Source organism: Podarcis liolepis, assembly GCF_965112155.1.
Source record: "Podarcis liolepis genome assembly, chromosome: 4".
Taxonomy (NCBI): domain Eukaryota; kingdom Metazoa; phylum Chordata; class Lepidosauria; order Squamata; family Lacertidae; genus Podarcis; species Podarcis liolepis.
The window spans coordinates 105,820,533-105,835,921 of NC_139558.1; the positions used below are offsets into that span (position 1 = coordinate 105,820,533).

At 48.2% G+C, this 15,389-nt stretch overlaps 1 protein-coding gene across 1 annotated transcript; it reads left to right on the plus strand.

Moving 5' to 3' along the window:
* Window positions 1-4,532: 4,532 nt before the first annotated feature.
* Window positions 4,533-7,547, plus strand: LOC310705390 (cystatin-A-like). Its single transcript, XM_083500088.1, has 3 exons — window positions 4,533-4,690; window positions 6,089-6,190; window positions 7,366-7,547. Exons 1-3 carry the CDS (start codon window positions 4,625-4,627, stop codon window positions 7,483-7,485), a joined length of 288 nt encoding a protein of 95 aa, XP_083356214.1. The 5' UTR covers window positions 4,533-4,624; the 3' UTR covers window positions 7,486-7,547.
* Window positions 7,548-15,389: the final 7,842 nt, after the last annotated feature.

Below are 15,389 nucleotides of genomic sequence, written 5' to 3' on the forward strand. Positions count from 1 at the left end.
TAGAACCACTGCCCACACCTGAGAGACCGTGGGAAGCAGTGGCAATAGATTTCATGACTGATCTGCCAAGGTCTAGAGGGAAAACAGCCATCATGGTTGTAGTAGACCTGTTAACTAAAATGGCCCACTTCATAGCCTGCTCACATGCGGTTACAGCAGAAGAAACCGCCAAATTGTTTGTAGAGAATGTGTTTAGGTTGCATGGCGCCCCCTTGAGGGTGGTTTCAGACCGAGGGAAACAATTTACTTCCAGGTTCTGGAGGAAGCTCATGAGCTTACTGCATGTAGAGGTTAATTTCTCGACGGCCCGTCATCCTGAAACCAACGGGCAGGCGGAAAGAGCAAATGGGGTTCTCCAACAATATTTGAGGTGTTATGTTAATGACAGAGAGAATGATTGGGTGGAGAAGTTGGCGTTGGCAGAATTTGCCTACAACAATGCAGAGAACGTGTCCACGGGGATGAGCCCCTTTTTGGCTAATCACGGGTGCCATCCCAGAGCCTTCCCAGGGGGGGAGGGGGAGAACTGGAGCGTTCCAGCTGCAGAACAGTTCGTGGAAGAAATGGAAGCGATCCATCGCCAGCTCCAACTCAATTTAAACAGGGCTAAGGAGGAATATAAGAGGCAGGCAGACAAAAACAGAAGGGAAGGTGAAAGCATCAGGGTGGGGGACCAGGTGTGGCTGTCAACCCAAGGGTTGCCATTCAAAGGAGGTTGTAAGAAATTAAGACCCAAAAGGCTGGGTCCGTTTGAAGTCATACAGCAGGTCAATCCAGTGGCTTTCAGGCTCCGGTTACCGAACCACATGAAGCTGCACCCAGTTTTTCACAGGTCGTTGCTGTCACCGTATAGAGGAGACAGTGAGGGGAGGGTCACTAGGGGACCAGCAATGGAGGAGAAGGAACACAGCTACCATGTAGCGGAGATCCTCGATTCCAGGTGGAAGGGAGATCAAGTAGAGTATTTGGTAATGTGGGAAGGGGAACCGGAGTCGGAAAACACCTGGGTTAGGGCAGAGGATGTCAATGACGAGGTTTTAATAGAGACTTTTCATCAGAGGTTCCCACGTAAACCTCAGCCGGTAGCGAGGTTCCGAAGGGAATACTTTGCCACCACCGACGAGGAAGAGGAGTTGGAGGGGTTCCCAGATTCTGAAGAGGAAGAGGATTCAGCTGGCCAGGACGACGATCGATGGAGAGAATTGTTCGAGACGTCAGAAGATGAGGAAGATTCGTTTCGGGGTTTTAGCCCTTCACCTCCCAGGGGGGAGGAATTGGGAGGGGGTGAGGGGGGCCCTGGAGGGGAGGTGGATGTCAGGGAACTGCCATCAGAGCATCAGGTGGTGGAGGGACTCAGGCAGGATGAAAGAGACTCAACTGCTGAAGCAGGGACCAGCAGGGGGAGGAGTGGGTCTCTGAGGGAATGCGAGCAGGAGGGAGGGCTCAGGGAGGCTTCCAGCGAGAACAGTGGGGAGGTATCGGAGTCTCCCATAGGCAGACCCACACCTCGCAGGAAACTGTCACGCCGTGAGTCCAGGAGACGCGTTTCCGTTAAGGAACTTCTTTGCTGGAAACGCTTCCGCAGACAGCCACTGTCGGACTCTACTAGTGACTAGAGCAGACATGTCTGAGGAGCTCCGTCACACACGGAGGTTTGTGGGGTCGCACAAACTCTGAGGGAGCACGTTTTCACGCACAAGCAGCTAATCAAACCCTCACAATGCCCAAGCTGCTGGGCATCTTCTGCCTCGGCACCAGGGAGACCAGCCTGAAGTCTGCCTGGCCCAGACGTTCTTCCTGCACACCTTAATGGCCACAGAGTCGGGTGTCCAGCTAGCCATGGTCTTCGACCACCACGTGGCCATCAGCACCCCACTCAGGTACGGAGCCATCCTCACTCCCCTCTGGTGCTGGCCCAGAGAGTGGTGCTGACTGTGGTGCCCTCCCAAGGCAGCCCAGCGCAAGGCCCTTGGCACCTGTCATTCCCACAGCACCATCACCCTCAGTTTCTGCATCTCTGGGCTTTACTCTTTGCTGACATCATCCTCTCCATCCTCTACCTGTTGGTGCCCCCATGCTCAGCCCCATCATTTAGGGGGCCAAGACCAAGCAGGTACGGACCAGGCTGCTCTTCTTGCAGGCAAAAGCGAAACTCTGAAGCTCCCACCTTGCGGAAGAGAGAGACAAAGATTTCATGGAACAGAACTGTAGACTTCAAAGGGACCTCAAGGGTCATCTCGCTCAACTCCACTTCCTGCTTTGTGCCTGAACAAGGATCCCAGTAATCTAGCTTTGAAAACGAGGCTTGAAGCCTTCTCAGGACAAAATGTGTCTTGGCCTCTGATGGTCACCAGCCTAGATGGATTGGACAAATTCATGGAAGAGGAGAGGGCTATCGGCAGCTATTAACCAGGGTGACCATCCACAGTCAGAGACAGCCATGCTTCTGAAGACCAGCTGCTGGAAGCCACAGGAAGGGAGACTTGCTCTTGTGCCCTCGGATCCTGCCTGCAGGTGGTTTCCATCTGGTTGGCCGCTGTGAGAAGAACAGGATGCTGGCCTAGGCGGGCCATTGGCCTCATCCAGGAGGCTACACCCCCACCTCCCACACCAGCCACTTGTATTTACCAGAACATGCACATGTTCTGCACAATTTGCATGCTCAACAAGGTGCGCAATAATCACATTCACATCATTAAATTAATGCCCCTTCTAGTTATCTCTAGTTATCTCTTACTTGGACTACTGCAATGCTCTCTACGTGGGGCTACCTTTGAAGGTGACCCGGAAACTACAACTAATGCAGAATGTGGCAGCTAGACTGGTGACTGGGAGCGGCCGCCAAGACCATATAACACCGGTCTTGAAAGATCTACATCGGCTCCTGGTACGTTTCTGGGCACAATTCAAAGTGTTGGAGGGCAACCAAAATGGTCAAAGGCCTGGAAACGATGCCTTATGAGGAACGGCTAAGGGAGCTGGGCATGTTTAGCCTGGAGAAGAGGAGGTTAAGGGGTGATATGATAGCCATGTTCAAATATATAAAAGGATGTCACATAGAGGAGGGAGAAAAGTTGTTTTCTGCTGCTCCAGAGAAGCGGACACGGAGCAATGGATCCAAACTACAAGAAAGAAGATTCCACCTAAACATTAGGAAGAACTTTCTGACAGTAAGAGCTGTTTGACAGTGGAATTTGCTGCCAAGGAGTGTGGTGGAGTCTCCTGCTTTGGAGGTCTTTAAGCAGAGGCTTGACAACCATATGTCAGGAGTGCTCTGATGGTGTTTCCTGCTTGGCAGGGGGTTGGACTCGATGGCCCTTGTGGTATCTTCCAACTCTATGATTCTATGATTCTATGCAATGCGCTCTACATGGGGCCACCTTTTAAGGTGACCCGGAAACTACAACTAATCCAGAATGCGGCAGCCAGAGTGGGAGCGGCCGCCAAGACCACATAACACCGGTCTTGAAAGGCCTACATTGGCTCCCAGTACGTTTCCGAGCACAATTCAAAGTGTTGGTGCTGACCTTTAAAGCCCTAAACTGCCTCGGTCCAGTATACCTGAAGGAGCATCTCCACCCCCATCGTTCTGCCCAGACACAGAGGTCCAGCTCCAAGGGCCTTCTGGTGGTTCCCTTGCTGCGAGAAGGCAAGTTACAGGGAACCAGGCAGAGGGCCTTCTCGGTGGTGGCGCCCGCCCTGTGGAACGCCCTTCCACCAGATGTCAAAGAGAAGAACAACTACCAGACTTTTAGAAGACATCTGAAGGCAGCCCTCTTTAGGGAAGCTTTTAATGTTTAATAGGTTATTGTATTTTGGTGTTCTGTTGGAGGCCACCCAGAGTGGCTGGGGAAACCCAGCCAGATGGGCGGGGTATAAATAATAAATTATTATCATTATAGTTGGGCTGAGTGGAACCGGAATGTCAAGCATCAGAGCTGAGTCAAAGGTTTTCCCTCCCTCAAAAGGAGTCATGCACAGTTCCTTGGAAAGAGGTGGGTGGCCGAGACTGGCAGGTTTTAGCCTCGGGGAAGCGGGTGTTTCCCCAGGTTTTTCCTTCCTTGTGCATCTCAGGAGTGCCCGGGTCTCTTCTAGGCAAGCCATAATTGGGAGAGTTACTAAAGTAAAGGTAAATGACCCCTGGACAGTTAGGTCCAGTTGAAGGCGACTATGGGGTTGCAGTGCTCATCTCGCTTTCAGGCTAAGGGAGCTGGTGTTTGTCCACAGAGAGTTTTCTGGGTCATGTGGTCAGCAGGACTAAACTGCTCCTGGCGCACAGAGGACTGTGATGCCCCTTCTTCCCCAGGGAATGCGACCGTTGAGGTCTGCTATGGCCTCACAAGGGGTTGCGATGGAATTTGGGAGCAGGCAGCCAGGCAGCCCCCTTCTCCTTGCCAGCAGCAGTTCCCTCCTCTGTCAGAGGTGGGATGTGTCTCCTCATGCCAGAGTTTGATGAGCAATGCTCCTTCCCACATGACGCCAGCCTTGGCCGTCAGCCACCTCTGCACCTGATGTTGCCCAAGAAGAGGTGGGGGCTGCCTGAGAATAAAAGGTGTGTTCCCCATCCCTCCCTCGTTCGGCTCTCTTGCTTCAGACCTGCTGCACATCTTCCTTCAGAGCCACCATGAGTCTTGGAGGATTATCCCCCACCAAACCGGCCACTCCTGAGATTCAGGCAATCGCTGACCAGGTGAGCTGCCCTCTCCCCACAGATTCCTCTCCCCCTCCACCACCACCAGGCAGAGAGAGGGGCTCTGGGGCTCTGCCTCTTCTGCAGACAGAGTAGAGGTGGGGAAGTCTGGCTTCCAGCCTTGTTGCGCTAAGAGGCTTTTCTTGACTCACTTTGGGAAATGACTGCCATGTTGAGGCCTGTTTCTCAAGGATTCCCAAATGTCAACGCTAGCTGTACATGTGAAAAGGTTCTAGGGGTCTTGGTGGACCACAAGCTCATCATGAGTCCACAGTGTGACGCAGCAGCAAAAAAGGCTAATGCTATTCTAGGCTGCATCCACAGAAGTCTAGTGTCCAGATCAAGGGAAGTCATAGTTCCACTCTATCCTGCCTTGGTCAGACCACACCTAGAATATTGTGTCCAGTTCTGGGCACCACAATTCAAGAAACATGTTGAGAAGCTGGATCATGTGCAGAAGAGGGCGACCAGGATGATCAAGGGTTTGGAAACCAAGCCTTATGAGGAGCGGTCAAAGGAGCTGAGTATGTTTAGCTTGGAAAAGAGGAGACTGAGAGAAGATATGGTAGCCATCTTCAAATATCCTATGGGCTGTCACATGCAAGAGGGAGCAAGTTTGTTTTTGCCTGCTTTAGGGGTTAGGACATAGGTAGGCAAACTAAGGCCTGGGGGCCGGATCTGGCCCAATCGCCTTCTAAATCTGGCCCGCGGACGGTCTGGGAATCAGTGTGTTTTTACATGAGTAGAATGTGTCCTTTTATTTAAAATGCACCTCTGGGTTATTTGTGGGGCATAGGAATTAGTTCATTTTTCTTCTTCAGAATATAGTCTGGCCCCCACAAGGTCTGAGGGGTAGTGGACCGGCCCCCTGCTGAAAAAGTTTGCTGACCCCTGGGTTAGGACTTGAACCAATGGCTTCAAGTTACCAGAAAAGAGATTGTGGTTTTCTGACAGTAAGAGATGTTTGATGGCGGACCAGTCTCCCTGGGGAGATGGCGGACTCTCCGTCCCTGGAGGTCTTTAAGCAGAGGTTGGGTGGCCCTCTGTCCCGGATGCTTTAGCTGAGATCCCTGCATTGCAGCAGGGGGTTGGACTAGATGCCCCTTGGGGGCCCCTTTCCAACTCTACAAGTCGATGATTCTATGAAAGGCTTTGGGGGCCTTGTGCTCTCCAAGTGTACAACTCCAACCAGCTCCCGGCCAGGATGGCCAAAGCCCTAGGAGGGCATCCAGTGGGGAGGGGCTGGTGCCAAAAGCTTTTTCCCCCCTCGCCTGCCCCAGGGAACCTCCAGCGGCCTCTTCTGGCCCCCATGAGTGAGCCAAGCCTCTCTCCTCCCACCCTCACAGCCCTTTCAGCTTCCTGCTGCCACAACCATCAGCCTTTGCCTTCTTCCCGCAGGTGAAATGTCAGCTGGAAGCAAAAGTGAACCAGGCATTCAACCTCTTTGAGGTTACTGAGTTCAGGACTCAGGTGGTGGCTGGCACCAACTACTTCCTCAAGGTCAGTGGCCCTTTCCTGGCTGGTTTATTTATTGCCTCTCTATATCAGCTTTTCCTTCAAGGACCTCCAGGTGGCAGGCATTGCTCTCATCCTGCTAAGAGACACCAGGCTGTTTTGAGACATTCTCCAAGGAGAATCTGAGTATGGTAAATCTTAGGAATAAATTTCTGAGGGCAAGAAACATCTGACAGTAATGGACTCCCATGGAAAGTGATGGCCTCGCCTTCCTTGGAGGTTTTTAAACAGATGTCGGATGGATATACAACACAGCACAACACAACATTTTTATTAAGTCTCCAACAATATTTCAAAGCATTTATCATCATATACACAGCAGGTGGCGCTGTGGGTTAAACCACAGAGCCTAGGACTTGCCGATCAGAAGGTCAGCGGTTTGAATCCCTGTGACGTGGTGAGCTCCCGTTGCTCGGTCCCTGCTCCTGCCAACCTAGCATTTCGAAAGCACGTCAAAGTGCAAGTAGATCAATAGGTACCGCTCTGGCGGGAAGGTAAACGGCATTTCCGTGCACTGCTCTGGTTTGCCAGAAGCGGCTTAGTCATGCTGGCCACATGACCCGGAAGCTGTACCCCAGCTCCCTCGGCCACTAAAGCTAGATGAGCGCTACAACCCCAGAGTCAGCCACGACTGGACCTAATGGCCAGGGGTCCCTTTACCTTTACCATGTTTCTTTTTTACTTTCCAACCCTCCTTGCCTGATGTTGCTCATTTTTATTAGCTGTTTTATAACACAAATATTTTTATCATCTAAACCTCACTGCCGTTCAATCTTGCGTTCAGTCACTGCTCATATTTCAATTCCTGCCCATGACTTCATAAATGGGTGATAATTTGAGAGGTAATCCACCAGCGGTTCCCATTCCTCCTTAAACGCTTTGTCATTACGTCCTCTTAATTTGGCAGTTTATTATTTTTATTTATTGGATTTATATCCTGCACCATACCCAGAGGTCTCAGGGCGGTTCACAGAACAAAATCTCACCATTTCAGAATATTCCATCTGTTTCCCAAGCCATTTCTCCTTCGTTGGTTGTCCTTTCTCTTTCCACTTCTGTACATACAAAGTTCTAGCTTCTAGAGGAACCATCGGTCAGGCTGTCTCTGCTGGTGACACCCTTTCTGTCTTCTTCCCTCCTCCTCCTCCTCCTCCTCCCAGGTCCGGTATGCGGAGGACAAATACGCCCACCTTCGTGTGTTCCAGAACCTTTCAGGCGACCTCACACTCCACGGTTATGAGCTGAACCACACCAGGACGGACCCCATCAACTACTTCTAGCAGCAGCGGAGAGCTTGAGAGCTTTAGGAGCTCCATCAATAAAGAGGAGGTCTTGGAAAGAGTCTCTGCCTTTGAGAAGTTGTGCAAGGGGAGGGAGAGGGAATGAGCTGTGGGGTGAGAGGAAGGCCCCCAGCAGCCCCTGGAAGGGGAAGGGAGAGAGAGAGAAAGGTGGCATTTATGGGGAGGAAGCGGGTGTGGCAAGGAACAGCTGTAATGGAGGTCGCCTTCGATGCCCCCCTTCCATGAATGCCAGTCTGGGGAGGGCAGCGGTGAGAGAGGCTCTCCGGGAGGCCTCCTTTTGGGTGGGGCAAGAGGGGTGATGTGGGGGGCTTGGTCTTGGATAGAGTGTCATCAGGGGCACATTTGATTTCCAAAGAGGAAAGCTGGTGAGAAGGAAGTTGGAAAGTCAAAACCTAGAGGGGCAAATCACTCTGAAACTCTTAAAAATGTAATATGAGAAGCAAACTGGAACGCAGAATGTGGCCATAAAACAGTGCAAGCAGACGGGAAAGGATGCTCAAAAAGACTCTGAGGAACACATGGCCGAAAACATAAAGACCAACAACACAAAGTTCTTTGAAAATAGTAGTAGCAGGAAGCCATCGAGGGAGGCGGCTGGGGCCACCCGTTCCCTTTGCCTAGACAGCGAATGCCACCCCCCTCAGAAGCTCCTGGCGCCAGAGGCTGCGGTCTCCTCCGCGGAGCTATCAGGAGGGGCCGCCTTTATCAGCCGCCTGCCAGGAGGCGCCTCCTGCCTGATATCTCCCAAATCTCCCACAAACAGGTCTCCTCAGAGGCACCCAGGGCTGCTCCACTCACACACCCTCCTGCTGCACCCACAGCCCCAGGAGAAGTCCTCCTCCAGGTCCTCCAGGGGCCCGTCAGCCGGGTGCCAGGACTTGGGAAGCGTGGCCTCCACCCCACCTGGACCTGCCCCACAGGGCTGGCCCAAAACAGTCTGGAGAGCCACATGGGGGGGCCTGGGGGCCCTCATGCGCTCCTCAAGCCAGACCCGCCCCGTCCTAAAGAGTCCAGACAAACAGACAACCTCTCTCAAAACAAAATTTAAAAATTCCTTCCAGTAACACCTTGGAGACCATCACTGGAAGGATTTTTTTTAATTTTGTTCCGACTACGGCAGACCAACACGGCTGCCTTACCTGTAACCTCTCTCTCTTTCTCAACATAAGAACAGGCTGGGTCAGGCCAAAGGGGGCCCAATGAGTCCAGCCTCCTGTTCTCCCCAAGGGGAAGTGCAAACGCAGGATCCGGGCCCCAGAGCAAGTCTCTCCTCCTGCAATTCCAGCACCTGGCATTCAGAAGCATCGCTGCCTCTGACTGTGGAGCCCTGGTGGCTTCTGGAAACATGGCCAGAAATGCCCCTCCAGGCCCTGGGGGCAGCAGCAGGGCTCCCCCACCATGGGACACCCCCCCAAGTCCAGTCGAGTCGCTGCACAAGTCTGGGAAACTCCTGTCTCAAGCAGCCTCCCTTTTTCAAGCATCTGCCGGCCACTTGCCCCCAGGGGACCTCAGAGATCTTGGGCGCCAAGGAGGAGAAAGGCTGGTGTCTGTGGGGAGAGGCAGCAGAGGGCTCTGCCCAGGGGGGCTCAGAGAGGACCAGCTGGATGCTCAGGGGCCCTGAAGTCTCTGGGTAACCCAGGGGAGGGGAGACTCTCCTGAGGCCCCTGGCAGAAAAGAGGAAGGAGGGAGAGAAGGTGGAACTGTGCGGCTTATATACCTCAGCCAACTGAGTCTGATCTGCTGGGTCTCCTCTCTCCTCTCTCCCTCACTGAGATCTGGTGTTTTGCAGCCTGCAAAGTGTGTGGGGTTTGGAGAAGGGGCTGAGATCTCATGCCAGGAATCCCTGCAGCCCCTGTCCTGATCCTGTGAGCCAGGGCAGCGCAGCGCCATGAGTGAGTGGGCTGGGTGGGCATCATGAGCTCTTTGATGGGGGTTGGGGAGCCGATGGGTGGGTGGTGGGGATGCTTTGAGTGGGGAAATGGTTGGCATGGCAAGGAGGGAACCCCTGCTTCGCCCACACTCACAGAGAGCCAAGGAGAAAAGGGGGGGTTGTTCCTCCCCCCCCATCTGCCCACTTGCCAGTTTCCCCAGGCGGAAGGGCAGGGAGGGCACCCAACCCCAAGACTCTGGAGGGTGTTTTCCTTAGGCTCACTGAGGCGGGGGAGACATCACATTCAAGCCTCTTCCTATCAAGGGGGGGGGGCAGAGAGAGCCAGTGCTAAAGACGGGCACAAATGCCAGTTTTGGTCCTCTCAGTTCCTCAGGTTTCCAACGTTAAATTCAGCTTCCTACATTTCTGCCACAATTTGCAGTGTTAGTCTTTAAAATCCCCCGGAAAATTTGCCAGCAGTTCTGTGCGAATTTCCCCTGACGTACTTGTTGTTTAGTCGTTTAGTTCTGTCCGACTCTTCATGACCCCCTGGACCAGAGAACGCCAGGCACTCCTGTCTTCCACTGCCTCCCGCAGTTTGGTCAAACTCATGCTGGTAGCTTCGAGAACACTGTCCCACCATCTCATCCTCTGTCGTCCCCTTCTCCTTGTGCCCTCCATCTTTCCCAACATCAGGGTCTTTTCCAGGGAGTCTTCTCTTCTTCTGAGGTGGCCAAAGTATTGGAGCCTCAGCTTCAGGATCTGTCCTTCCAGGGAGCACTCAGGGCTGATTTCCTTCAGAATGGAGAGGTTTGATCTTCTTGCAGTCCATGGGACTCTCAAGAATCTCCTCCAGCACCAGAATTCAAAAGCATCCATTCTTCGGCGATCAGCCTTCTTTATGGTCCAGCTCTCACTTCCATACATCACTACTGGGAAAACCATAGCTTTAACTATACGGACCTTTGTTGGTGTTACGGAAAAATCTGGGTGCAGTGTTACTCTGCCACCCAGCTCATCGGACTAAGTCCGTGGGTCCCTGCGGAAGAAAATGAGCTCAGCCGGACGCAGGAGCAAACTGCAGAAGATCCAAGTTTATTGCGCAACAGGTTCAAGGCGAGATTGAACCCCGAGTAAGGGGTGACATGAACTTTTGAAATTTCCCTCCATATCCCAGAATACAGTGCAAAATACATCCCAGTTACATCATGAATACATTAAGAAGAGGTTGGATTACACAGATTAACATATGGAGGAGGGAGGGGTGAATATGCAGAGAGCTGGAGATATGCGCAGATAAGCACATCCTGAGAAGGCAATGGTCCATGTTTGCATAGTCTGTCACCTGGCATCGCCTGGAGGAAGGGTTTGGCAGAGTGATTTTGACTGGATTACTTGAGAGATTATGGAGGACAGGGGAGGGGTGATGGAGTCCTAGAGAAATTGAGCAAATATATTGTAGTGGAGCAAATATATTGTAGTGAAGAAGACATGCCCCCCCCCTTCCGTAACAGTCCCCCATTCGGAGATAGATTTGCATTAAAGTTCTGTAAGAACTTGCAAATCTTTTCTCCGCACCCTAAATCTCGGTGAATGGGATGTGTGGCTTTATGCAAACCTGAAAGGGACTTAGATATCATGCTGCTTTAAGGATATTTGCACAGAAATATAATGGTGTAACAGTGCACATAGTTAGACATAGGATATCACGTAAATTAATACTTTGTTGCTCAGTTACTTGTGGTATTCTAGCACCTTGGAAGAAATATTTTCTCAATAGTGATCTATGCTTTACATTTAGGCAGGAAGGTCCACTAATGACTGCAAAGTGCAGTTTGCTTCCCCCCCCCCCCCCCGCCATTTGTGTGTTCTCAGGTGTCAAGGCAGCTCTTCTGTGGTCTCACATCGGCATGGTGTCGCAGTAGTGGCAATCCCTGGTGAATCCACTTAGGGCTTTCATATTTATCATGTAGCCTGGTACCCACCACAGCTGGCACAGGTTTCGGACACGTCCTGAGAGAAATGTCTTTGCCTTGGCCAAAATCCATGGGATTTCTTCTTATTATTACAGGCTCTGGTCTTGTAGTCCTGGGAAGTTGCTCACTTGCACTTTAAGGACCAAAAAGCTAATTGCAGCCTGGATACACTTGCCCAATTCAAACTGAGTCCAATTTGAATTTATGTGCCCATGGTTCTCAACTTTTCAAACCAATCTGTTAAAAGAAAACCATTCTTAAAAGGGGCACTTTGTCCAAATAAGTCAATTTAACTCTATAAGGGATCATTCCTGCTAAACCAAAGCATATCCACCTTCATGTACCTGGTGTTTTATGGATCCAGAAGTTTGTCATTGGCAAAACGAGGTTTAACACATATTAAAATGGATAGGGAAAGTTGGCAGAGTGCCAGGTGGAACAATGTGGTTATAAATTGATCTAAACATTGGACTACACAATAGTGTGAGCTATTAGAAAGTATAAAATGCATGAGAATTCTCCATTGGTGTGTAAGCAATAAGACATTAAACATAAAACAGTTACACACAATAAATTGCCCCCCATTGTGGAAATCACACTGTCAGACACATTTCAACATTCTTACATAATAACACATAATACAAAACAAAATAATTAAATATCTGTTGCATATCTTGACACAATTGTGACCTTCTCAATCCTGGAGCACAGTCTTAAGGTTCAAAAGTGGGAAAATGTCCTTGCAATTCAACTCCTCCCCCCTTTGTCAGGTCCACTCCCCCCCCCCGGCAGTCTATATCCTTTGAAAGAGATAGCTGTGGGCACTTTGAAAACTCTGTTGTTGCTGGTCTTGTGATGGGTTGACTGAGTTGAGGGGTTGTTGCTGCTCATCATTGCACATCTGTAGAAGTGATATCCTGTAAGGGGCAGGGTTTTGGGGTGACTTAAAAACACAGTTAGACAAGAAAGGGGCGAAAGGCAAAAAGGATGTCCTCCAGTTTCCATGGGAAGCTGCAAATAATAACAATCGTAGTGGATTAAACATTTTATTCATTATCACATTTCCATATAATTACTGTTATTATCTGCTAAGTTTGTTTGCTTTCCTTCACTTAATTTTTGTTGTTGTTGTTCTTTTCATATTATAAAATAAAAAAATTACTCCACATGTATAGAAAGAGAACTGTAAAAAATACAAAGGTTAAAAAATAAAAAGAAAGCAAAAAATTAGATTACCAGTTAGATGAAAATGGACTTGACACAAAGATATCAGATTCAGAAAATAACTATTATTAAATAGTACAAAGATATTATCAAAACCACACATATTACTACTGGACTGAAAAAAAATGGAAAAACAATGGGGAAAACTTAAAATTCACCATGTGCTATCCAATAAAAGAACTTCATGAGACTGACTTTCAACATGTGATGAACATGTCCCCCAAAGTAAAACACAAACACACAAAATGAGCTATGAGGAACCAAAAATAAATAAATGCTAAGACACACAATTAATAAGTAACCTGAAGTAATCTGTTTTGGCATTCTAACATCCCAACTGAAAATAAAAGTGTTTCTTGATGTGACATCAGCTGTAATGTTAATAGCGGAATACTGGGAAATGAGTTAATACCAATAAAATGAATGGCAATTTAAAGTTGTGCAGGTACCTTGCACTAGCCAAAATGACAGAATTAGTAAGAAATGCTCAGGCCAAAGGTAAACAAGTACCATTCCACAAACAATGTTTGGTTGTGGTTCGATTAACTTCATAGACATCATGGAGAAACTGATTAAATAAATGAAAACAGATTATTTGTAACTTAAAAAAAAATGTCAAAGGCACAAAGAGATAGAGGTCACTAATACAGCAGGGATTCAGACTTGTTTCACAGAACAGAAAGAAAGTTGCTGTTTGGCTTTAAGGGAAGAAGGAAGAAAAGAAATACAATTACTTTTTATGGAGTATTTAAATCACTGTTTGCATCCCCTCTTTATCATTTGTGCTGTGGGAGAAAAGAAAGGACACTCTGTTAAAAAGGAAAATTATTTCATGTGAGAGGTCTGTCAGGAAATGCTGTTCCTAAAATGTATAGGCATATACACATACACACACACACACACACACACACACAAGAAAACTGTTATAAAATTTAAATCCCATGGGGGGGGGGAAACTACTCAAGAGAGGAACTCACAGTGGGAGTGCTTTGATATTTACCTGTGAAAAGAATTTGGCATGTCCAGTACTTAACTCTATTGTCTTAAGTAGCCCTGGAGCAAAACACATTAAGGGTGATTTCCCTCAATGGTTCCAAGTTTTACATAAGGAAATTTGTATAGGTTTCACGCTCTCCAAACCTTCTCTCTCCCCCCTCCTTTCTCTCTCTCTCTCTTTTTTTTTAAAGCTGATCTAGCCTCTGTGCATGTGCAGAGTTCATGTCTCAGCAAACCTTTTATACCATTGAAAATGTTGCATCTTTTGGCTCAATTAGAATAAGGAAGGGAAAGGTAAGGAGTAGATTTTAAAAATAGGGTTAGATTTTAAAACAACAAAGAGAAACTCAGCAATTCAAGTATTCACCATTCAGCCCCAGCAAAAGGAGTGCTTCCTTTATGTACAGGAAAGGGCTATCATTATTGGTCATTTTAGCTGGTCATTCGCGGAACAATCAACCGCTCTCTTATTTATGAGTAAAAATGGCCAGGTAAGGAGTAGATTTTAAAAATAGGGTTAGATTTTAAAACAAAAAAGAGAAACTCAGCAATTCAAGTATTCACCATTCAGCCCATGCAAACGAGACTGCTTCCTTTATGTACAGGAAAGGGCTAATATCCCTCTGGCCATTCGCGGAACAATCAACCGCTCTCTTATTTATGAGTAAAAATGGCCAGAGAGTTAGAATTCATAGGATTTTTTATTTAATTTTTTAACATTCTCAGTCATGGTCAAGGCTAATTCTACTTAACTATATGAATTTTTATGTGCTTAAACTTTGAGTAGACTTTTAAGTCTGATTTTTGTAAATAATAGACAAAATGATAAACACTGTAATCACTTAAATGCCTGATATCACCAGTTCTGCTTCAAACATCACGAGCAAATTTGGGCTGAATTTCAACACATCAGCTACAAATTGGGAAAGTTGAAAGGGACCTGGGGTCATCTAGTCCAACCCTAAAATACAGGGTTCATAGCAAGATTTGTACTACCAGAAACACACACATTCACCTCTCACCTTTAAAAACAAAGAGCAAATCTGGGCTGGATTTCAACTCATCAGCCACAAATTGGGAAAGTTGAAAGGGACCTGGGGTCATCTAGTCCAACCCTAAAATACAGGGTTCATAGCAAGATTTGTACTACCAGAGAGACACACACATACTTATGTACACAGACACAACTGGGGAAGAGACCACAAGCCATGCGCCTATCATGTACTAAGGAAGAGGAAAATAAAAGTACATAACTTTACACAGAACCCTTTTTGCAGATCTTGAGATAGTTTGAGTGAGTTTGAAATGATATTTAAGGAAGATTGAAGTGAACAGTTTTCGTAAGATAGGGAGAGGATCTCTTATAAAGCACAGTTAAAGCAGCCCTAGATTTGATTTTTTTTAAGGGAATACACGAGTGTTGCCCCCCTCCCCTCTTTGCAGTTTCCTTTAAAGGAAGCTTACTCGGGAGTAAATTTACCTGGCACAGAAGCAAGAAGGGAGAAAACAACTGAAAGAGGCAGAGTGAAACAAGGGGGAGGGGGGGCATTTTCTAACAAAAAAGGCCATGAAGTCTTATAGAGACTGATATCAGGAGCCTTACAATAACTCTTCTGTCCAACCAAATCAAAGTTAAAACTGGATTCAAATATTTTTCTTAGAATGAACACCATACTTTTATAGGCATATGCTTAATGAAGTACATACACTGCATTTTAGCTTGAGAGAGCAGTTGGCTCAACTAGGCTTTTGCAGCAGAAACATTAGGTTATCAGCACCTTCCAAAATAAGACTGTAGACTCACAATCTCAAAAGTT

Coding starts and splice junctions, on each gene's coding strand:
- LOC310705390 (XM_083500088.1), top strand. CDS start 4,625: ATGAGTCTTGGAGGATTATCCCCCACCAAACCGGCCACTCCTGAGATT. Junction 4,691..6,088: donor TTCAGGCAATCGCTGACCAG/GTGAGCTGCCCT, acceptor TTCTTCCCGCAG/GTGAAATGTCAGCTGGAAGC. Junction 6,191..7,365: donor GCACCAACTACTTCCTCAAG/GTCAGTGGCCCT, acceptor TCCTCCTCCCAG/GTCCGGTATGCGGAGGACAA.